General features: G+C 32.4%; 1 protein-coding gene across 4 annotated transcripts in view; it reads left to right on the forward strand.

The window, feature by feature from the left end:
• LOC124543485 (monocarboxylate transporter 13) overlaps window positions 1-25,062 on the forward strand; it is a 37,123-nt gene extending 12,061 nt beyond the window's left edge. For 3 of the 4 annotated variants that reach the window (XM_047121696.1, XM_047121697.1, XM_047121699.1), the window contains exons 2-14: window positions 311-587; window positions 4,772-4,915; window positions 11,383-11,630; window positions 14,265-14,393; window positions 14,795-14,953; window positions 15,430-15,644; window positions 16,734-16,800; window positions 16,907-17,126; window positions 17,509-17,687; window positions 18,719-18,862; window positions 19,263-19,341; window positions 19,912-20,143; window positions 20,706-25,062. In XM_047121696.1, coding sequence (XP_046977652.1) covers window positions 311-587; window positions 4,772-4,915; window positions 11,383-11,630; window positions 14,265-14,393; window positions 14,795-14,953; window positions 15,430-15,644; window positions 16,734-16,800; window positions 16,907-17,126; window positions 17,509-17,687; window positions 18,719-18,862; window positions 19,263-19,341; window positions 19,912-20,143; window positions 20,706-20,952 — 2,340 coding nt within the window. In that variant the 3' untranslated portion in view covers window positions 20,953-25,062. The remainder of the gene's footprint in view (window positions 1-310; window positions 588-4,771; window positions 4,916-11,382; window positions 11,631-14,264; window positions 14,394-14,794; window positions 14,954-15,429; window positions 15,645-16,733; window positions 16,801-16,906; window positions 17,127-17,508; window positions 17,688-18,718; window positions 18,863-19,262; window positions 19,342-19,911; window positions 20,144-20,705) is intronic. The other variant, XM_047121698.1, reaches the window with a different exon arrangement.
• The last annotated feature ends 1,220 nt before the right edge of the window (window positions 25,063-26,282 follow it).

Raw genomic sequence — 26,282 nt, forward strand, 5'->3', positions numbered from 1 at the left:
TACAGAGTTTGCCTTTTTTTTTGGAAATACCTGAATAAGATTTGAAGGATGTCTTTAGTCTTTTGATTGATTATTATTTATTATATGTTTTATTATCATCGTGAAGGTTTGGCTTGACATCATACTTTTCTATTACGCTAAATTTAGTAGATAAATATTAAACTTGAAATGACTTTTATTTTAATATACTCAATATTGAAACTACATTTTCATTTTCTTGTTCTTTTTGAAACGAAACTAAATTGAACATTTAGTGAACAATTTTTCATTGGTAATATTCAATAATTCATTTTTTTTTTTATTGTTTCAGACCGAAAGCGAAACCTCTTGCGAAGAAGCGGCGCGGTTAACCGCAGAGGGTGCGGATGATGATGACGAGGCGTACGACTATGGAGAGCTACCACCACCCCCAGACGGCGGATATGGCTGGGTGGTCGTGTTTGCTTCCTTCATGTGTAACCTCGTAGTAGATGGCATTGCGTACACGTTTGGAATCTTTCTACCTGAATTAGTGACGTACTTTGGAGAAGGCAAGGGCACAGTCGCGTGGGTTGGCAGTTTACTTTCTGGAGTGTATTTAGCGGCCGGTAAGTGTTTGCCTTATTCATGGTTTTTTTTTATTTTTTATTTCTGTAATAAGATGTACCAGGAACTGATCAAATAGAAGACGATTTGTTTTAATCAGAGGAAATTAATATTCTTGGAAATAAATTGTATTTGTCAGCTTTTAGCGAACGTACAGGCGTTAAAAATAGGTTTAAACTTCTAATAATAACAATGACAGTACATTAACATAGGTTAGAGTAAACAAACCTGTGGGTTAACTGGAGTCATTAATCACGAAGATAGCTATAGCTTTAGATGTAGAGATATGGTACCTGACGTAGTCGATTACGTAACGTGGAATTTCTGTGACTAGTTACATATTTGATTTATTTTCAATATTTTACGAAAAACTATAAATTTTGTAGTTGTTAATTGATTATCTGTCTTTGTCAGTTTCATGTTCGTCTTCTGGTAATTCAATGGCCATCATTTCCAGGCTCATCAATTGAATCCGGTTGTCTATTTCCTATCAATTCTAGTCACGTTGTTCATTATGCGACTGCATTGATCGTACACTATTAAACTACCGATTTTATACCTATGTATCTAATAGTATGAGATTAATGGCTTGTTTTTCTTAGAAGCTTATAATGTGAAGTTAGAAGCATTTTACATGTACTCGTAATTTTTTACATTACATTAATTTTGTACTTGATTTACTGAATTTATATTTTAAGATACAATAGACCAGTGGTTAGAAGCCAAAAATTGATGATTGCGAGTTGAAAACCAAGCAAGAGGCAAGCGCTACTTACTGATTTTTCAAGTTCTTAATCAGCGTTTATAATTCATCTCATGCTTGACCGTGAAAGAAAACATCGTTAGGAAACCTGTTTGTTTATATTAATAATATACTTCCATATGTGTATACACCAAGTACCACAAAAGTAGTAGGACCAGCAAGTTTGAATAGCCTTCCCCTTTAAATCACAATGGCTTAACTCAGCAGTAAGATATTTACAGGCTATTATTATTATACTTGACTTCACTTTATGTTATATTGATATCTGCTACGCTGCCATATACAGATATGTAATTTAATCCTCGCAAAAATGTGCTGTGCATTATCAATATTTGCGATAAAACCCCTGGCAACAATAATATGATGATCTTTAGTTTTGTTGATTTTAATCATAAAATACCTATGATTGATTATATCATCGTATTAATTACATGATAAAACTAAACGGATTTTGATATGTATGCTACCAATATAATGTTTCAAACTGGAGTGATACCTCTTTCAAGGGCTAATCAATTAGGCGTAACTGTTGTGTAATAATTTTATTCTAGAGGTGTTATGATCATTATTAATATTATAAATTTATTCCATAAAATAGGAACTTTGTCTTTGATACATTTTTTTCTTATATTATATAATCTAAGCATTTAACCAGTATTTGCGTCTCTATTCCGCAAGTTGCTTTTAAATTGTATTATTTGTAGTATCGACTGTGTCGTTGTTGTAAATACGAACAAACAATCGGTTGGATTTAGATTACAAATAATCAGGGGGTAGTTTATGAAATATTTATATTGAATTAATAAATACACACATACATACATAATTAAATAAAAAATACATATTACTCAAGTCACGCGTGCAAAGATGACGAGATTGCTAGCATCATTGTAGCAAAAAAGTTAACCTTCTGTCATCACTAGTAGAGTCAATAGTGCTTGTCTGATAATCATTAAGTTGTAAAATATTTAATTGTAAAAGTTTATCTATATAATGATATTTTTTACGCTGAGTTTTAACACTTTATCTTGATTGCAGTTATCGAAGTATTGTGGAACAATACTTTTATCATTATCATCACGATAGCTGCTCTGTTTTCTTTATCTGTTTTTGTTATTGACCCGATTTGAGTTGTAATTGTTGCTCTTCTTGCAATTATTCATGTCTAATTAATGTGAAAGTTATAGTTATATAACTAAATCATTTTAACTGATCCTATAAATGTGGAGTACAATGATAAAGTAATTATTAAAATTAGAGTAATTTTCGTGTATTACGTGTATCATCGTATATATACATACAAAACCCTAGTTTAGATTAAATTACAGATGATAGTAGGTTTAATAAATGTCTATTAAATCACAATTTAATAGATATTACTGCTATTATTAGACATATTATCTTCCAAAATCTAACCTAAAGAGGGTTAGTACACTTTGCCGTTGATATTTGTTATGTAATTGCGTCTATATTATTGCTTTAAACACAATTCAATCAGCCACGTTTATTAACACAATGAGTAACGTATTTTCATGGCCATCATATACTTACTCAACAACGATTTGCAACACATACAGTATTTTAGATTTTATATTTTCTATACGCTTGTTAAAAGGTTCTTTTTAACCCCTATTGTATAATTATTAGAATTAAAAAAAACTTCAAAGATCGTCTTTTCAGTTTTGTATGAATTATTGACTGGCCTATTAATTTTCCTCTTATACTGTTCTCAAGACACATGCTATAGGAATTTTATACTCACGAACGTTTCTTTGATACATATTTCAAGTGGTTATCGACCTACATTATAAAAGGCTGATTTTAGTACTTGTTTATTTGTTTAATAGATGATTCTCGACAACTTTATATATGTATTCAATAATTATATTTTTATAAAATCCTTTTTTTTTCCTTTAAAGTAGATTGACGCATTGATTGTAAATTAGTATGATCGAGGAAAATATTCCTAAAATTACAATTATTTATCAAAACGTACGTTCTAATTTAACGTATAATTTCAATTAATTAAATAAAATTCATTCCTTGAACTCGATAGCAAGTATTTAAATGTTACGTATCTAGTTGGTTATTTAGGTTTTAGTACAAGGGCGGTCAGGTAATGATGATCATTTATTAAAGGTACAAATTTATAACACCTATAGCTTATTCCTAGATTTAAATCGTATAGTTTCATATTATTTATTTGTCCTCAAAATAAACTAATATACTATTTAGTATTGATTTTTTATTTTAATTGGTGTGCTTTTTGTGAATGTCTTTATAAACGCCGAAACACTGTCTTAATAGAGAATGAGACACAAAGCATCTCAGCGCAATAACCATCCAAGGATTGTTTTGTATTTTAAAAATATGTATCAGTGTTCATAACAAAAGCTGCAAATTATAAAGTTGTCAGTTTTTTTTTCATACCTACTTATTATTACCTACTTACTAGTTATTATTTGGTTAAACAAGTAAGGTGAAAACCGGCAATTGGTGTATCCACATATTAAGCAATTTTTGATGTTCACTGTTATCGTTTAGGATTTATTAATAAAATAAAGACAATTGACATCAATAGTTATTTATTGCATATAACTTTATTCAGATATATTAAAACCCATCTCAAAAATGTTACATAAACTCTTAACTTTTTACTAAATTTTGTAAATATTGCGCCCCAAGTTTATCAGTAAGGTTTTATATGCATAAGTGTTCAAAGGTGGTTGACATGTTTTGCATAAGGATAAAGTCCGCCATGATATCGTCTTACATACCATAAAAGTAATTCATTTATATACAAAATAAACATATTAAATGTCGTAATAAAACGTTACCGATGCATTACGCAATCATTTAGACACATGCTATAAAGACGGGAATTTTATTTCTCTCATATTTACATTGTAATAAAATACAGTTAATAATGATGCTGTACTAAATATGAGAAAATATTGTATATTTTTGGAGTTGGTTACAGTACGATAATTGTCACTTAAAATATTACGACCATAGCTTAACTTTTATTATTGTTTATCTCCTTGTACGTAACAGAATATATATAATTATGATACATATATTTTAATCACACGTGATAAAAAGTTGTTATGAAATACTTGTAAACATTAAACAGAGTAGGTTTCATATTTACAATTACCATAATATTATCACATTAAAGTTATTATTTTAATTCAGATTATATAATCTAGACGATCTAGACCATATCGTCTAGATTATTTTCTTATTAAATGTAACTCAAGTGTAAACTATAGATAATAGGAAATAAAAATGAATTATTCATTTTTTAAACATCACCTTAAGTTTAATGCGCGCTTTTCGAAAATACACACCGTAGAGTTGAACCCATGTCCAATTAAACAGCAATTGTTAGAATTCTACCTAAATACCTCTTCCATATTTCAGGGCCGGTGGTATCGGCGCTATGCAACAAATACGGATGCAGAGCGGTATGTGTTGCGGGCTCGTTGGTGGCAGCAACGGCCTTTGTGCTTTCCACCTTGAGCAAAAGCGTCACCATGATGATGGTTACATACGGACTTATTGGAGGTAAGCTTATATTTCCATAAAAGAATATTTATTAGTATGATTTCATTAATGTCAGACAAGGCAGGGTTACGCCAAAGGTTTAATATTAGTAGTCAGTCAGAGAAATACTTTTAAATTTAATAAATTTTCTTTTGAACACATACTAAAGCTTCAACGTCTGCCGTAATGCCCTCTGTTACGTATGCCTCATGAAACATGTTATTTAAACGTCTATAGATTAAGAAATGTGTTCAGATTTTACGTATAAAGAAATATTCTTACTAGACATGAATCACTTTTAGGACCGAGATATGTAGTATAAATAAAGATAATGTTAATAATACACCTTAAATTGTTTCGGTTGTATAGACTTAATAAATTAAATAAATGGTAAATGGGGATCTACAATTTAATTTATTTTTAATTATGGATGCTTATTTCTCTAGCCATTCGACATTAAAAGTAAATCTAAAATAAATTGTAAGCTTAGAGAGTTGAGTACATGACTGCAATGCACCAATCAGTTCTCAGTCACCTTGGCTCTGTAATAACCGTCAGGTTTATATGTTGATATTAATTATGTACATATCTATTATGATGAATGGTGGAAAATATAATAATATTTACTCAATATTCAAATCAATTCAAGATATTCTCGCGTCACAGTATTAGTATTTGGTAATAATTATGAATGGCGTAGGAATGAGATTTTATTTCGTATCATTCAGAATCTAGCAAAATATGCACGAATTTAATTAATAAATGTTAACCATACCGAATGAAATTAATGCGTACATTATAAAAAGTAAAGTAATTCTCATTTTCATAATTTCATAATATTTCCATATTTTATTCAATAATTCCTAAATGTCTATTGTGAGAGTTGGTCTCTTACCATCAGGATAAGTTTATCTTTGAAATAGTTACTTCAAGTATAAGTAAACACGTATTTGAATAACTGGCGGACAATAGCGGGTCATAACTGGACACTCGGTTAGGATTGGAACTTATATTCTAAATTAAGTACATACAAAATACCTAAGGGCATTAAGTCGCTATTCTGGTTTATGATCCTAAAAGTAGAGTATTTTATATAGAGTAAATTACAAGGAAAAACATTTATTTTTACTTATAATATCTTTAGAGGATAGTTAAAGGGCCATATATAAATAAACTTCAGACAGTTTTATAACAAAGGCTAGATCTAGGCGAAGAGAAGATAACGACACATAGAAATTTTAGCCAAAGCAATTACAATACATTGGAATTACACTACTACATAAAATTTCCTTAATAGCAGGTCCTTATTCTTGAATAATTTAGGGGCTGTGTAAACAGATTAAGTATTCATAAAACGGAGGCGATAAAATATTCAAGTACAAAACTTAATGGAATCGTTATTATAGATGGTCAAGGGAAGGATAAACATTACTTATAATATGTTAATTCGCTCTGATGGGTTTCTTGTTTAACTGCACATAATGAATGTACTTTTTACTTCATATGAAAATGTTAATACTAGTACTGCATTTAACATACATGCAACAATACGGTATTGTTTCGGTATGTATGAAGTAAGTTTCTAACTTGAACAGAAACAGTCTTGTACAGACTCATTGAATAGAACTTTGTATTTCGACGAATATTATAAATGCGATGTAAGTTTGTTTGTTATTCTTTACGCAGTATTTAGTAGAAATGTATATTTAAAATAATATTATTGTTTTCATTGGGATTTTGGATATCATTGCTACGTGAATTACTTTTCATAAAAAAGGCCAAGTCCGATCGAATTTACATCAAAATGTCAAGTATCACGATTCATGAGATGTAGCCTGATGGCAGACGGATATACGGAGTCTTAACAATAGGGTCCCGTTATACCCTTCGGGTAGCCCTATAAAACAATATCAAATGTTTCTTGAAACTTTTACGGATAAAAATAATAAAAACCACAAAATGTTCCATACCAAAACATATTGACTGGTCGTGGGAATACTCGTTTAGGTAACTTTGTAACTGTAGTGAACCTTGGATACGTAATTGAATAGTCCATTTATCTATTACAATTGAATTCCAGCAAATAAGAATTCAACGTTCGTTCGATTTAATAAAATCCAAACTGCGGACAGAATCCATAAACGATTTCAACTTGTGTTCAGAAATAGAAGAAGGGCTTGTGTGAGCGAACGTGATCGTTTATATAAATGTCCGTTGGCTCGGCCTTGGCACATTGGCACATATGTAGACGACACTACGGAGACGTCCTTCCGAGAGCTTTTGGCTTCATTTTATACAACAAATATAGCTATTAAAGTGCTTTACGGTACTAAATTTTGTAATAAAACTTGAATGTTAATTAGCTCAATTCGTCTTATTTTATAATGTATATTTAAAATGTTAATTAGCTCAATTCGTCTTATTTTATAATGTATTGTTAAAACTTAATGATCATGACTAAAATTCTATTTTGCGTTATTAATTCGTTTGCAACTAAATTTTTAAACAAATATTAATATTATGTACCAATCAGACGAAACTTAAAACTGAAACCAGCAATTTTATTCTCAGATGCCGACTGAAATTATACTATAATAAAACGAGTCGTTAATTGAATTGTTTAAAAGTTCTTGTTATGAATTCTCTGAAATTGGTAGCAACAGACCGACGTGTGAAAATTGGACACTTGCCAGGCAAACAGCAAACAAAGCGATATAAACACTACATATGCGACTTTTCATAAGCCCTTTGAGAATTAGCGATCAGTTAAATACAACGGGTTTTCCAATCCTACCCTTCCCTTTGTGAATTAATAATGCATTAACATGCAATTGTGTACTTTGGATTTTCCCAATACAAATTATGTACAAAAACTTATGTACTGGAATTCGTAGAAGGATTGACGCTAATGGCCTTAGTTAATACACTACGGATTTTTAAAAGCAAATAACACGATCGTTAGTTTGCAACTGATTAGTAAAGATAATTTATGTAGTCAGTGAAAAGAGGGCACCTTGAAGACGAATGACTAGTTCTTCGCACTTATTGTCTAGTCCAATTTTGTGACTTTACACGTTTGTTCGAAGGTCGTAGAAACTTGGCCCAGTGCCAGAGATCGTAGACGATACGGCGCCTTGCCGAGCATGGTGTTATTCTGTTATCTGATAACAACCCTTAACCGATCTGTAAACCGACCTTGTCACATTTTTTAATTTGTTTTTAAATATATATTTATTATTAAAATAAAAATATTAGTTTTATGCTTTGTAGGGAAGATTACTTTTTTATGAATTCACTTTGATGTTGGAACTCCTGAGTCTAAAAGTAAAAACTCTGGTTTTGAGTTTTTACTTTTAGACTCAGGAGTTCAATATCAGGCATTCGCCGCAATATTTTCTTGCGTTTAATTTGCATATATAACCACAAATTAAACACAATTAATTTAATTATGAAATTTGATAAAGGAAATCATAGTGAGGAAAAAAGTAAAATGAAGCAATGCAACTCAGCCATGTGATGTGATACATCATTGTATATGTATTCCAAAATATTGCATCTAGTGCAACGTAGTAAAATAAGTTCAGCTTTATTTACTTTTAAAGGGACAAAATTTCAGTATGTATTTACAAACTAAGTCTAATAGTAGGTAGGCTGTATTATAAGCTATTTTGGCACGTTATAAGCACCGTATAATAATTATTTTTACCAAACATTATTATGTGACTTTTACTTGCAATATTTAATATCAATTTGTGAAATGAAAAGAAAATTCTATCCGTCTATCACATCCTTTTCCGAACCTCGAATACCATAAAAATACAGTTGAAAATGTATAGATTCCTACGACTTCCGTAGGAATTTTAAAAAAAGGCTTGTTTTATTCGTAAAATTAAAATGCCAACAAAATGGCAATGTCGCTTTCTAATAAAATATTACATGTATTACATGAATGTAACTAATTAATCTCTAGTAATGTTTTAGATAATTGTAAATAACCCGATAAGAGCAAAATTTTATAAGCCTATTTGTATAACTTCATTTTTTTTTAAATCGATACATAAAATAGGCATACATGTTACACTGTAGGTAGAAAACTATATCGTACCGATATTGACGCGCAAATTGTGCGGTGTGACCTAAATCCGGTCGTATGTAAATGACTTTTGGATTAAAACGTTCTACAATTAAATACATCGACAATAGCAAGATTGATTCATTATATACATCAAAGATATATAAAAGTATTAACTCTCTGTCTGTTTCTCTTTCGACATTTAAGCGACCATTTGCTAAGAATATATAGACCTTTACCGACGATTTGTTCTAGACAAGCAAAATATGCTTCATTTCTGTTTATAATTCAGTGGCCAGGTGCTACGTTTTGGAATAATGTAAACCACATTTTGCATCTGTACTGAAACGGCATAAGCTTAACATTAGTGTACCCATAATATTACACAAAAAGTGTACGTTATGTTAAAAAATCAACATATATCCATTACCATAATTCTGATTACCAAAAGTAGGAATTATTGATATTGGGCCTTATAAGCATCAGTCAAAGAAATCATCTTTGTGAAGGACATCATTTCTCCACCTCTTCATCTACTAATCATTAATACTTCTCTTTAAGAGGATAGTAGAGTTTTGTATAGCTGGGCTTCATTTAATTTATTCTCATTTAAAAATTCCATAACGACAACGCATTCGTCTCGATTTTGACACTTACTATATTGATATAAACATTTAGTAACCCAACTAATTGAACTGTTCGTGATTTTAACATTTGACGTATACGAAACTAAAGTAACGATTTAGTATGTTTATTTATAAGTACAGGTTAATCATATTAGCTTTAATTCTCGATAATACTAACAGTGAGATCATCGTCAATGTCATCTCAATGATCAATAATATTACATTATTTTTCGTCAAATAATTTCGTTTACCTGGATTTAACAATGAGTTTGCAGAAATTGTGCTATATACAATGTTGTCCTTTAAATACTGAGTGTTATATATTTATAGTATATCAGATATTTGTTTCATCTTTATCTAAATATTATTTGCAATCGGAGCAAAAGGAATCTTTTGTTTACATTTTGCCTTTCGTGACTCATATGCTCGTCACCGCAATGAAATCTTTATTTCGGTACAAAATTTCATACAACAGAAATTTCTTCCTGTTATTGGAAAAAATGAAAAACAAAAGAGTTTATTTATTTGAATGACTTTATCGCGAAACAAAACATCGACAAGAAATCGAAAGTCACGAGCGAAACTCCTTGAAACAAAGTACATTAAATTTTCAGGTCAGGTTTCATACACAGTACGTGTTTTCGTATTGCTTCCCGGAAAGTGACGCATATTAGATTAATGCTGATGACCCCTCTGCAACACTCGCGAGTCCTTTGTTCGGTTTCGATTGGCTGCGATTTGTGGGCCGCAAACACTGACTCACACGTTATCGTACTCCAGATACTCGCTGTTTGGACGAATGCATCTGTTTAAATTGGAATAACAAATATTTCATTAAGTAAATTATTCAAATATATGACTACAAATAATCTCCATAACGAATGATTACATTTGTTAATCTATGTTGTATTGATACATTATTAAAAGGGATGTTTCCCAATTCTTCGTATAGTCCCACTTATTCAATATAGGGGACCATTTTTATTTATTTTGTTTATTTGAAGTAAGCCACAACGTATTGCGGATATGAAACATTATGTTTGTTTCATTTATCACTTTGTAGTTCATAGTATTGTTTCAGCGGATCATTTGACCAAATTGCTCGATGACAAATATTGCCTGAGTCAATGGGTGACAATGATCTCATTTAGAAACATTAATATCGTTGGAACAGATCTCACAACGTAGAGTTCTAATAATATTTCATAATTTTAACTTATAACTACTTATCATTTCATTTCAGAGCGTTACTACTTTACTTTAAATTTATACAATTAGATATAATTTTACTAGAACATTATATTTTAGTCGTAAGAATGAAATTGAAAATAATTTATTCAATTTTATGAGCAAGTCACCATAAGTCTGCATGAATAATTTGTATTAATAAATATTGAATAACGAAGTAAAGATACTTTCGCATTAACATGGACTGATTTTAATCTACAGTTTTCTTAAAGGATTTTTTGTAGTTAAAAATTAACTCGCTCCGTTTATGTAAAATTATACAAAACTAAACTAAAACTCTTGGATGGCAAATCACAATTAAAATTTCAAGGAATTGTGCTCCGGCTAGATTAAAATCTAAAATGAAGATGCTTTTCAGTACACGCAGGAAAATATCGCTATCTAGCTTTGCTTTGATTTTTTTGCCTTCTAACCAAGTCTACTCAATACTAAAGTGAGCCCCATTGTCTCTTATTACTTTTTTATTATTTTTTTCTTTTCTTTTTACTTTTATCCCATTACTTGGAGTAATTACATAACATAATAAGATTTATTACTTTCAGGTATGGGCTTTGGTATGATCTACCTACCATCTGTAGTAGCGGTAGGCTATTACTTCGAAACTCGTCGCTCGCTAGCTACGGGTATAGCGGTGTGCGGTTCAGGAGTAGGAACGTTTAGTTTTGCTCCTCTAGCTGCTATTCTGCTAAATGAGTTTGGTTCGTGGCAGAATGCAAATCTACTACTTGCTGGATTGATTCTCAACTGTGCTGTATTCGGAGCTCTGATGAGACCACTCGTGTATCCAAAAGTAAGTACCTTCATAGATATATACATAATTTGATTGATTTAAATAGCGAACTAGTAGTTCCTATGAGTATTTCAGGGTCCAAGTGGGGGGGGGGGGTATAGTAACCATAAAGGTGTATCAATCTAGCAAAACTTACTGGGATTTAGTTGAAGCGGTTTATTCTGTATTACATAATATCAATTCAAACAAAATATAGTAATTAAACGAGTACGCAAAATTTGAAGCTAATTTTTATCGAGTCATGAAAAATTGTTAATTTATTACTTTAAACTAAAATAATATTGACGATCCTAATACGGACGGTTATCTTTGCTATTGATGTTTTATTAACTGAAATAAATAAAGTATAATCATAATCCCACTGGGCTCATACGCTGGCGTAAGGTTTAAAAATAGTCTATATGTTTGTGCACGTGGCTGCGAAGTATGTATACTATTAAACCTAATAGATACTAAATAGGATTACTTGTTATATGTACCTAGTCGATGTCAAATAGGAATTTATTCAAAAAGAGACAATTGTCTAAAATTAAAATAGGTAATACGTCAGATTTTCGTTCTTTAAAAAAAAAAACTATGTTGTAACTAAAATGTAAGTGATAAATAATTTGTGTGACAGTGATGACAATAGATAAATTTACATTACACACTCCGGTTAATATAATTCAAACTCACGTCAAAAAAACATAAAGAAAGAAGGCGCATAAGATGTAGATACGAGTAGATAAACTTGGAATTCGTAATAGTTGATTTTGTACAGGCCAAATAAATTCCATAATATAGAATTACATTGATTGTCAACGTCGAAAAATGGTCTTTATACATTCCGAACCGTTCGTAGCTTTACGATCAATTTATATTATATGTATACTTTTCGATAAATGTCACATTTGTGAGTCATAATAATATATTCTAATTACATTGACTTTCTTTTTCTTCTTAACAATTTGATACTGCACTTCGTACTAATGTTTTATAAGCTTGTCGTGGCCTTTGTAGTAGAGATAATTAATTACTGTGCTTTACATTAGTTCTCTTAGTATCTTGTGTTTAACTAATACTATCAGTATGTAAACAAATCTAGGAAGTCGATAATAGCCTGCTTCTTATTATCATTTCTATTTGAAATTATGCTTTTATATTTAATTCGGAAGAACACACACAATAATATACTGCTATCGTGGTTCATTGACAAATTTCTTAGTGGCTACTATTTTATGATATACTCGTAAACCTTAGTTTGTCTCATATGGAATATTTTTAGAAGTAAATACATCACAAGCCTTAATTTTAATATATTGAATTATGTAGCTATAGCTTATCTATGTTTGTATCTTTCGATTTTATTCATTTTATAATCCGTTTAAATTCCATTGGTCTATGAAGACCTTTTTAATCTTATTAATGTTGTTATATCCATAAACTCGAATACAATTAGCTATTCAATATTTTTGTAAACGTGAATCCTTATAACTCGCCTATTTTTCGGGCAATTATATTAAAACAATACACATACATCCTAACAATTACTTAAAATTTAAAACCAATCGAACGAACAATCCATTTGATCCCTAATTAATAATAACTGTACAAAACGTTGTTTCTAATTGTCAATATTGTGGGAAATAAAAAAAAAAAGATTGGCTTGTATTGTTGAGAAATATTGGCATACGTGCCAAGATGCGAAAGTTATACAAGATCTTGATGTCATACTTCATTGTTGTAGGTGACAAAGTCTATTGATTGCTAATAAGAATCTGTATACATGAAAACACATCTACTTAAATAAAAGGAAAAATGTTAGCAAAAATAAAAAAATATATACAGGGTTATTGGTAACTCGACGTATATCCGTTAGGAGGTGATAGGGGTGACTATTTACAATAATTTTAACCGCCATATGCATAACCCAAAAATGAACCATTTTTGAGTTATCACGTTTCTTAGTTTTATTCAAAATTTGACAAAAACGCAATTTCAAAAATTTATTTAAAAAAAAGTTTCTATTAAAATCAATTTTTTTCTTTTGTTTTATAAAAACGATTAAACACTCAATATTTGTCAATATTTAAACCCCTATCACCTCCTAACGGATATACGTCGAGTTATCATTAACCCTGTATATATTCAGGTACACTATAAATATTCGGGTTAAACCTTGGTTCGCCTGGGTCTGGGTTTTAATCTGAATTCACTGCAGTGTCAGGAATGACAAACCGTAGCCTAAAAATAGAAGCTTTAATTTAGCTTTCGTTCATCGCTGCATTCGATTCAGCATGAATTTCAGTTGGTCTAATTAGAGGTTTAGCGGGAATAGGCTTTTGTATGGCTGATTTCACTTAATTATGCAAGGCTTTCATGAATCTAGCGGTAAAGGTGGAAAACTAATTAAAGCAACTTTCATCTTTGAAAAGACGCTACTAATATGCATAAATCGATACAAAAAAAAAACCGAAAATTACTCATAAGTCATCAAAATTTTATAAGAATTTTCTTATGCGTTTCGATGCAATTTATATTGAATACGTGTCTTGATACTTATTTTAAAAACAAAGTGAAGCTATAAACAAAAATAGAAAATTCGATTTAGATTTTAATAAAAACAAAATAATGAGATTTTTTATTATCTTTCAGACATCTGGCGAAAAACCATTGTTACAAAGAATGGCAGAAGAAAAGAGACTGCAAATGGAAAGAGGCTCCATAGGAGGCTCATACTTCGTGGTGCAATTACCTGATGGTACTATGGAGAAGAGATTAAAGGTATTATTATTATTAAAAAATAGGTCGTAAACTGATAGTAAATTCAAACATAGCCCGTTGTTCAGTAGGTAGTATTCATATAAAATATCTGTAATGCCTATTTTCAAGGTCACATTTGTTAATGCTCATAGGAATGATTATTATTATACTTAAAGAAAAAAGTATAAATCTCTATGGACAGTAGTCACCACTTGCCCATTTGATAGACATGTGCGAGTATAAGGAGCGTAACGTGTTTGTTTCTTTAATAGGCAGTGCTTTAATTTAAGATATAGATAATTATTCCTATGTCTATGGGTGGTGGTGATATTAAAATAAAGTGAAACTATTGTTCAACTGGTTTCATCTTTGTTGTCTTCGTATATTTAAACTCAAATTTGATTAAACTTATTTTGCTTCAGGCGCCTTTGAACATAGATCCCGGTGTACATTCGTCCCTAAACCTAGAGGCTTTGGCAAGGGTACCCACCATCCCTAACATGCCAGGAGTACCCACGGTACCCACTCTCCCCACCATCACTGAAGCTAGGGTCACAGATGACAATGGAGACAAGAAGAAGGTAATATATATGCATATATAATTTGGAAAGGTAATATGTATAGTGTTTATAGAATACCGAATTATTGACTCTTGTTTATGAATATCTATGTCACCGTAAGATTAGAAAATTCGTTAGATTACAATCTATCTCGTCAGATTGTAAACTGTCGAAATATTGTTAACCGTGAAATATGATTGCAAATTAACGCATTATTTTTCACTATATTGTAATCTATCGAATTTAAACTGTTACATTATAATCTGTCCCGCGTTAAATTTTCAACTGTCGAAAGCTCTTCCTGATTGGCCGGTCATATTGTAAGAGCGACCAATCATATGTCACCGTTATTATTCGGTAGTTTACAATCAATATATCTCATGTTTTAAGCATTTTATATATTTTTATTTGTAATACTGCCTTAATAATTGTTCTATATTATATACCAAGTGTTCTAAAATAATTACTCATTAAAACAAATGGCGTCACCGTTGCAGAGCGAGAACGGTTCGGCGGCGGCGCAAATGCAGGCGGCCATGTCGCGCAACGTGTCGTCGCCCGCCTTCAGCGCGCAGGCGCCCGGCCTGCCCAAGAACGGCTCCGTGCCCTTCTTCGACCGCCAGCGCAAGCACAGCTCCGCCGACAGGTCAGCCCCCGACAAGACCGACAAGCCCGCCGACAAGGCCGACAAGGCCGACAAGGCCGCAGATAGGTACGATTCTAGTTAATGCTGCTCCGGTGACGGTGCCCGGTGGCGGAGGGAACTATTGGTGGGTTATGGAATGGTTACGGTGAGCATGTATTCGCCGATAGTAAAACTCAAATTTTCAGGGCATATTTTTAAACATCAACTCTTCAGTGAAATATGGAGTGTTATACATATTTATAGGTTTTTTTTGCACACTCAGACACTCTAAATATTAATACAATTTATGACATATACATAACTTATTTAAGGCAGGCATAATCTGCGATATTGTTAGGAAACGTTTAAAGTTTTGTGGTATTCTTTATTTAGTGGCAGTCTTAATCAATTCTAATCAATATTAAAGGTTATATTGTACTTGTTGGTAAATTTCTAAAGTTTTGAAAAAGGTGCTATTAACTATTTAGTGAGAATGTTGTTTGTTTTTTAGTTAAATAAAACTTAATTACAAGTTGCAAACTACATTTTATATAATACGAACTCAACCACAGATAATCGAGTTTGCGGTCAAAAATACAGAGGACTTCTAGTGATGTACCTATAAACAAGAGATGTGAAAATCGTTAAGAGGAAGTTATTTAAATGTACTATAGATAGTTCAACGATAGAACTATTACAGCCTCCTTGAATGCGTCGCTTAACTTTTGTATATGGTTTCGTCTTTCAGTGGATTTCTATTTATATATGATAATGCGGTATTGCAGACTTTGGGAGATGGCTTATGCATGTGTATATATGTGTGCATTGGGTTAATTTTTATATGTGTTCGTAAGAATGTTTTATTATATTTATATTATTCAAACTATCTGGTTTAATTGTTATATCGTATATAAGTTTAGTGCATTATGATATTTTTTTTTTACCATGTCAATTGAAAATATTCTGCTCAAGACTTATTTTTTAAAGATTATTTAAAATAAAACACAATTTCTTTTGGACATGTTGTTGAATTCCCTCTTACTTAATTTTTATTATTTGCAATCATATGTTTATGAATTCTTACTATAGATAGTGTCCATTGTCTTTATATTGATTCTGCTGTTTGAATAATTTGAATTGAAGAGATCTAAATATTTCTATATGTCACATTTTCAGATTTAAACCGTCCTTAGCTGCAATTAAAGCCACGTCCAAAACTTCGGTTAGCAGTCATCGCAATGATGTACGTTTTTAATTGAAAACATTTTTCAGTTTACAAATAATGAAATTTAATAATTATTAATAATACAAAAAAAATCAGTAGTATATAAGATATCTTGTTCTTGCAGATGGATGCGGAAAGCGGAGTGTATAATTCAAAGTTATCGGTAGCGGCTCCACGGGAACCTTCTAGAATAGTCCGACCTCTCTCTCGAAAAGACATCTTCTACTCTGGATCAGTCATCAACCTGCCGCAGTACCAAAGTCAAAAGTCCCTGCAGGGCTACAGAAACTCTGTCCTGAGTTTGCCGCAGAGTAGACAAACTGGCGATCTGGACAGACAAGAACGTGAGTACCGTCGACGAGATATTTCGAAGTTCTAGTATCCAGCTGCCTATAACAACAACAGCCTGTAAATTCCCACTGCTGGGCTAAAGGCCTCATCTCCCTTTGAGGAGAAGGTTTTGGAATATATTCCACCACGCTGTTCCAATGCGGGTTGGTAGAATGCACATGTGGCAGAATTTCTATGAAATTTGTCACATGCAGGTTTCCTCACGATGTTTTCCTTCACCGCTGAGCACGAGATGAATTATAAAGACAAATTAAGCACATGAAACAGCGGAGCTTGCCTGGGTTTGAACCCGCAATCATCGGTTAAGATGCACGCGTTCTAACCACTGGGCCATCTCGGCTCACCGACGCCTATAACGATGAAACCCAATTCCAGAGTACGACCTGTGCCCGTGCCTGTCGCTGCCGAGCTCGTTCAAGTCGGCGCTGTCGTCCATGCTGGACGTGAGCCTGCTGCGCGACCCCGCCTTCATGCTCATCGGCGTGTCCAACGTGTTCGGCATGGCCGGCCTCTACGTGCCCTTCGTGTACATCGTCGACGCCGCGCACCTCAACGTGAGCGCACGCACACACACACACACACACATACACGCACACACGCATACACGCACACACGCACACAAGCATACACGCACACACTCACGCAATCATACACGCACACAAGCATACACGCACACAAGCATACACGCACGCAAGCATACACGCACGCAAGCATACACGCACACAAGCATACACGCACACACGCACACACGCACACAAGCATACACGCACGCAAGCATACACGCACACAAGCATACACGCACACACGCACACACACACACTCACAAGTTCACGTACACGAGCAGTGACGTCATAGATTTAATGTCACCTCTGCAGTGTTAAAATACACCACAATTATAATATTAATTTCGTGATTTTTTTAATTTTAAATATGGAACATCTTTTTTAATTTCTTTATGTCTTGAAGATAATCTTAACTAATGTTCTTAATTCGTATTTCGGTTTCGCTTTGTGCTCGGTTGTGAAGGAAATCTTGAGGATACCTGTATGTGTTGGATGGAACGATACACGAACACTATAAATAGAACTATTGGTTGTGGACTAGATGTAAAGAAAATTACTACATTATAGTGTAATTTGTCTGAATTATCTATTCTGTTCTGTTTATTATAGTTTTATAAGTGAAAAAAAAGACGTAATTATGTTTTTCTGTAAGGACATTTTTTTTTTATTGACAACAACTTGAGTAAAATACATTGACTTTCACTTATATCAAATAACTAACTCACCTGTTAGGACAAAAAACAACATTTAAAGCCTTTGTTTCAATATGAACCACACAACCTTTACATACAAATTCCCAATGACAGTGACAGTAGCATGTCCCACATGGTAAAGGCGGCAAACTCAGAACAGATAATTAAGACAAATTACACTATAATGTAGTAATTTTCTTTGCATAGATTTCAAACATTCTTCTCAATAGGATCAATAACTTTAACCAACAGACTAACTCTATCGATCGAAATCTCTGCTTTTTATATTACACTGTAATAGTGTTTTTCTAATGGTAAATTTATTTCTAGGGAGTGGAGCAGTCGCAGGCGTCGTTCCTGTTGTCAATTATTGGTATCACCAACACCATTGGTCGTATCGCGTGTGGTTGGGTCGCCGATTTTCCTTGGATGGATTCACTGCTGCTTAACAACATATGCTTAGTTATTGCTACTGTGAGTATCGATAATCTCTACTTTATGATATTATATAACCCATACCTAAAAAATTTATACTCTATAAATTTTTTTTAGTTAAGGTATGGGTAACCACGTCGTATGGGTAAACCGCGCCTATTGCTACAGGAAACTATAATAAGAGATTATATATTTTGAAGATAGTTCGATTGCCATTTACAGATACCGTCAGCAACAAAAATTGCAATTTTCATTGAATTGATTATTACGCTGTTGTTTCTTTTAATTTCAATGGAAAAAGTATCCATCTTAACTTTTAGAATATTTTTAATACAAAGATACTAAGTTCCATTATACCTGTGACGTAGTGTTTTTTTGTTTATAAAGATTCCGAGTCATAAAGAAATGTATTTTTTTTTAAATTTTATTAATTATACAGATTTCAGTGGCGGTAACACCATTCTGTGCTTCATACGCGTCGTACGTAGCGGTTGCAATCGCCTTTGGCATAGCTATTTGTGAGTATATTGTGGTCATTTTCTATTCAAATGTAATTATATATTATATATATTTATGTAAGCGTAATACATATTATATTATAATTATTTTATATTATATTAAAATTATTTCTTTTATATAATATTATTAAGAGGATCTAATGTTGCACTATTTATACCTGCTATATGACACTATCTCTTACAGCTGTGGGTTGGCTGGAAAAAAATTCTTTTAGAAATAAGCCCGCCATTGTGAACAATAATTTCATGTGTAAAATTATCATGTAAAATTTCACAGTGCAATAAAGAGTATTATATATATATAATAAAGCTTAACTTAATAATATTTTGTTTGGTCGATATTTAAACACAAAAATTTGAAATAAAAAATACATTGTCCATTATCACATGACATGTACTGACTACATAACTTAAATTATTTTTGTGTAGTGCGTAGTAGTCTATTAACTACTAATAAATGATTTCGAAAATTATTTTTGCGTAGTGCGTAGTAGTCTATTAACTACTAATAAATGATTCCGAAAATTATTTTTGCGTAGTAGTATATTAACTACTAACAAATGCTTGCAGCCGGCTACATCTCGCTGACGTCCATCATCCTCGTGGACCTGCTGGGTCTGGACAAGCTGACGAACGCGTTCGGGCTGCTGATCCTGTTCCGCGGCGCGGCGGCCATCGTGGGCTCCCCGCTGGCGGGCGCCGTGTACGACGCCACGCACAACTACGACGCATCCTTCTACATGGCGGCGGCATTCTTCCTCGCCGCCACGCTCACATCCTTCGCCGCGCCCGCCTTCCGCAGGTACCCTGGAACTGAAACGACTAAGAGAAACCTCACTAATGAAGCTATTCGTCAAAATACGAATAAAAAAAATCATATACAACCGACGACACGACCTCCGTGGTCGAGTGGTGTGTACACCGGTTTTCATGGGTACGCCACTCTGAGGTCCCGGGTTCGATTCCCGGCCGAGTCGATATAGATTACCATGAGTTTTCTATGTTGTCTTGGGTCTGGGTGTTTGTGGTACCGTCGTTACTTCTGATTTCCATAACACAAGTGCTTCAGCTACTTACATTGGGATCAGAGTAATGTATGCGATGTTGTCTCATACTTATAAAAAAAAAAAAAAAACAACCATAAACAGCGATATGTGTTAACATAACACCTTCCATAGAACGCCCTTATATTTATTCACTTGGACACACAACTGCCGAGAATCGAGTGAATTGGTGATATAAATTTTAAATCTTATCCCTGTTAAATTCTGAAGGCCTCAAAACAGCAGTGTACAATGAATTAGGCTACTTTATCTGTCAAAAATGCGTTCAGTCAGTAGTAATCGTTTGCGACATTCCCGTAGGAAACCCGAGGAGATCCAGCAGCCGCTGGACGTGCTGACGCCGATCGACGAGGACCTGGAAGAGGGCGAGGAGGAGGACCCCGACGACACGCCCATCACTATGGGCGCGCACCTCGCGTCGCGCCCGCCCGCCATTACACGCACCGCCGCCTCGCCCGACGAGCCGCCCGCGTCCGCGCCCGCCCCCGCCCCCGCGCCCGCGCCCGCCCCCGCGCCCGCGCACCCGCAGCGCGAGAGCGTGCTTTGAGCTCTCCGTTCCGTTTCGATCGGAGTCCCGAAATTTATGAACTCGACCCCGATCGACATTTTCGATTATTTGATTCCGTACGGTATACCTCATTCGTTCTTCGACTATGCAAAATTTTACCCCATACAGTTTGCGTAGACAATTAATTAATCTCAGTAAATGTACATTTGTAATAAACTCCCGTACGTGTACGTCCGATACCTTAGATATATTTAAAAGAAGACTGGTCCTGAAACCGACTTTTTTCCCATTCGGTTCTTGTTGATCGACGGCTGAAACTGTAGGGTAAATAAAAAATATACAGAATGTTATATGTTTTTTGCGCTTGCGATAGGAGGTCGTCAAATATAAACCTAGGAGATATTTATATCGTATAACTATTTAAATACAGCTAGCAAAAGCAAAACGTGTGCTGGACTAAAGTTCTTCATAATTTGAAAGACTTAACTATCATGATTTACAATATAAACGTGTTGAAAATATAATCGAATTGTCGCTGTCGAACGGCTCAATTTACGCTGGAGTATGAACTTTGTGTCACACACGAATAAAACGTCTCACCACAGTTGCCAAAAAGTTTTTATATGTATAGTAAATACAAACTTAAATTGAGCGCCCATCAAGCTTATGGTGCATTGTCTATGATTATAGACACGTAATATGTATCGTGTCAATGTCTTTAAGTCTACTGGCAGGAATGTTTATATAATTACGTATTATGTTGCTATACTTTAATTTAAAATTAATTAAGTGAAAAAATACATTATAAAACAAAAAATTAAAAAAAAAATTAAGAAGTCTCAAAATTGTCTTGAAATAAATAAAATACGATCTCATAATAAAGACAGTTTGTGGATTTCTTATTATTAAAATTGCAATAAATGAATATTTGAACTGCCATTACTAAAAATTTTAATATTTATAAATAATTTATTTAATTCATTTAATTAACCGTTCAAATGTTCAAATACTATCAACTATTAGGGTATAATTCAACACCAAAAAACATACAGTTATAGTCTTGTCAAGTATTATTTCAGAAAAAGCAAGAGAATTAAAATTGGCTATTATTATACAATAAAATATAGCAATGTAGTAATATAATGTATAGTATATTAAGATATAAGGTACTAAATGTTAATAATATACAGTGTGTTAGAAATAGAGTTTATAAGTTTGATTGTTCGTTTCAAGTGTTTATAAAATGAGAGAGTTCTACAATCATTAGTCTCCGCTACAATACAAAGTAAATTTAAATTTTACAATAACATTTATTATTCTAAAGGCAAAATGTTTGAGTCTTAAGTGCTTTTTTTAATGAGTTGTGCGATGTTTTCAAAGATGAGTATATTTTTTTATTTTAATAACTTAGTAGTAATACGAAATCGTGTGATGTAAAATCGTATATTATAATCTATAAGTCGAGAGCAAAACTACTAACACCCGAATAAAAATTCTTAAATGAATGTGCCATATGATATTTATACTATAAACATCGCACATTTTCTTAAAAATATATAGGTTTTAAAATTACTTGTATAAGTACCCGTTTTAATGAAGTCAACTCTGTATAAGGCTAAAATAATGAAGAAAAATAAAGTAGCTTGTGAGTCTCCATTCGTAATAAAAATGTAGTAAAATAAAAGTTATTAGATGTTAGGTAATATCAGCGGTCCGTACTCAAGCAGCAATAACAATAGTACTTATAGTCTGTACTTAGAAGATAAAATTTCAAAATATGATTTGTTTCTTTGGAATTGGACAATAATTGATTTTATTTTCAGAATTTTGATATAATTGTTTAAAAAAAGATTATAAAGTTAGAAAGAATATGAAATGATTATATACGTTGTAAATATTATACTTAATTGCACAATTGTAAATAAACACAGATAGATGGAAAATTAAATTTATATTTAAAATCTAAGTTTCCTAATCTGTCGATATTTCCCCTAGCGTCGCAAATTACTTAAATTTAACTCACATTTTGAGTCCTTACTATTTGAACTTCTTGTAGTATTCGAAATTGAACTTTAATATGTAGCACCTAAAAATTATTGTAGAATCAAAATGGAGACTTAAAACCTATTAGTAACTATTAACTTCGCTTTACAAAGCAGTGCTCATATCTCGTATTTTATATCTGATGCGAATTGAGCTCGCAATTTTATTCGTATCGACAAACTATATAAAACTGTATACAATGTTTACCCTCAATTCTTCCAACTTTCAAGGCAGTGGGTGACTCCGTACACTCGTTGCCTTCAATAGAGCTGTGAACATTATGTAAATGTAAACATTGTAGCTTAGTTTTTGTTTCAAATATTTTCTATTTCGAGATTTCACTAACAAAATTATAGTAAATCTTATTCGGTAATATGTATTATTTATTCCGCTATGGTGATGTATGTATGTATAAATTATCATACTATTATTTAACATAGGTTAATGAACTTCGAGCTTGGCTTTCTTACTAACGAGAGAGGTCATTTGAAACTGAGATTCTTGACCACTCAAGAACTAAATGCACTGTCAATGGTAACTAGGTATAATCAATTGCCATATTATATACATAGTGTTTTATTGCGTGTATTCTAACATATTTTATATAATACGCTATTCGTCCTATAAAGGTTTTACTCAATTACGAATTAGGAATTTTTCAATTTATCGTGTGCCATTGCTAAGAACAATTCATGTACATACACGCATTATAACTATAGATTATACATACATAAATATTATATATGAGTGAATGCAACGCAGTCAATTTTTTATAACCATTCGATACCAAATATCTTTCAGTGTTAAATATATTTTAAGTATGTATTTTTCAGTATATAAGCTTGACTATTATGTATTGTCTTGCTTAAAACTGTAGTTTACTTAATGAAATATGTAAAGAATTGTATAAAGAGTTCCAAAAGCGACAGGCTAATATAATATATTGTACGCCGTCGCTACTGGCGAGTGTAAAGAGGCATTGAATGCACGCCTCAGTGGATCGTATACCTAACCTTGTACTGGGTATTAGAAAAACCTTCAATAAATATATTATATACATTTATTTGTATAAACAATTTTAGTTTTATTATTATTTGTTATCCATTTTCTTGTACCCAGTATCGATATACATATTTATATATTTTGTTAAACATATTTTTGTGTCAATATATTGCATAATTTAGCCGTTAAGTCTAAATAGAATTAGAGAAGAAAACTAGGCACTAGATTTATATAGGATAACAAATTATGTGATAAAAATGCTTAATGAAACGAAAAATATATATTTCTTTTATAACGAGCCTGTAATATTATGTAGATAATTAATGGAATGTAATGATTTTAATGAATAAGTTTTAAAATGAACCATGTAATTGTATAAATTGTATTAAATATTCAAAAAGTTATTGAGTAACGTTAACTGTTGTTATAGCTTTATGTAAAAAACCAAAAGTGTTATTATGTTTTTAAGAGTGACAAACTATTTAGGAAAGTGGTAGTAAAGAAGATGCCGTTTTTTAAATAAGGTTATATAATTGTTAGAGATGGAACTGTATGGATATAAATTAGTAAATAAAATGTATGTATTGAATTGATTTGAAGTATTTCGTTCTGAAACACCAATTATAAATAATTGTTATAATTTTATGTAACTTTATGAATAACGATAAAATGGTACAATTTTGTTTTTAATTTTCGCTAGCTTCGCCGTTAGCGTTATTGGCTCAAAATCATGATATCTTGAATTTTTATTATATTCTATTCAGTATTGGCTCAAAGTATTTTGTATGCGATCTTAAGATGTTCACATTTATGTCTTGCATGAAATACATGAAAAATAATTTAATTAATCACTTCATAAACCAAATCTAACATAAAATAAAAATAAAAACTTTATGTTAAATACGTTGATTATTTTTAATGTCTGATTTTGAATAAATCATAATGCAAGATTAATTTGTAAACAACTTAGTTTTGCTTTGAAATAATAATGCTTGTAAGAGAATGGCTCAGCGCTTTGCACACGGTACAAGTCCTAGCTGTTGCTAATGTTGTCCACCGAATGTTTTGTAAATAACAGATTCATTAAATGATAATGATGACTTACAATGTGGTTTTATTTGGAATTGCTTGATACATATACACGTTTTTTTTAATTATCTGTTAAAACTTATTTTCAATAAACTTTTTGTATTTTGAAAAAAAATATTTTACTTCTCCGTCTTTTAGATATAAATTAAGATATTCAAATAGTTAAATTTAGATTTAATTAATGGGAAATTAAGTCAAAAATAAATTTAGTCCTTTGCAACTTTAGTCGACTCAGTATTGTTCTGCAATTGCCAAAGACTAAGTTACACTAAATAAGTACAGTTTGATGTCAATTGTGCGTCGGAATGGTTTGATTTTTTTTATAATAATTAAGATTATTGATTAGTGAGATGATTGATTCATGTTCATCACAACCAATTATAAAAATATAAGATTTTATTAAGAAAAATCTATTCATTATAGGATACGTATCAAATGTGCATTTCTATAATAAAATTATTTGTTATAACAATAATAATTGCCTAAGCGATTCATATCACAACGGAAAGACCGAGGCCTACGGGGAGAATACTTGAAGCGAGACTAATACCTGTGTGGTCCACTCCACCCGGATGACGCCGTGACCGGATTTCGGTCACGTAGGAGATATCTGTAATAATAGATAAGTAAGTATGTAGTCACCCTCCACTCTATTGCCTTACTCGCATTTTGAGAAATGCTTTCTTTCTTTGCGTGTGTGCTGCATATGAAGGAATGGCCCATAATCGCCACGCTGGGCAGGCGGGTTGGCGATCGCAGGACGTAGCTTCTCACACCGGTGACGCTCCTGCCCGTTCGATTTGAAAAAGCTAACCAGAAATTACGTGCAGGACCAACGCTAAGTAGCTTTTCAAGGCAATAGAGTAATACCATTGTCAACTTGTTAACCTCCAGCTACTTCTGACAATTCTGGACGACCTAAGCAGGTTACGACGACGACCACGAGCAGTGTGTACACCGGTTTTCATGGGTGCGCCACTCTGAGATCCCTGGTTCGATTCCCGACCGAGTCAATGTAGAAAAAGTCGTTTTTGGTCTGATTTTCCATAACACAAGTGCTTTCGCTACTTACATTGGAACAGAGTAATGTATGTGATGTTGTCCAATATTTATTTATTTATCTCCGACCTCATAAGCCAGATTCCCAAAATACGAAGGAGTTGAATCCTCGTCACCTCATTGGTCTATGCTGCCGATCTAACTATTCTGCATTTTTCACTATTATTATTTTGAAA

Source organism: Vanessa cardui, chromosome 3, assembly GCF_905220365.1.
Source record: "Vanessa cardui chromosome 3, ilVanCard2.1, whole genome shotgun sequence".
Taxonomy (NCBI): Eukaryota; Metazoa; Arthropoda; class Insecta; order Lepidoptera; family Nymphalidae; genus Vanessa; species Vanessa cardui.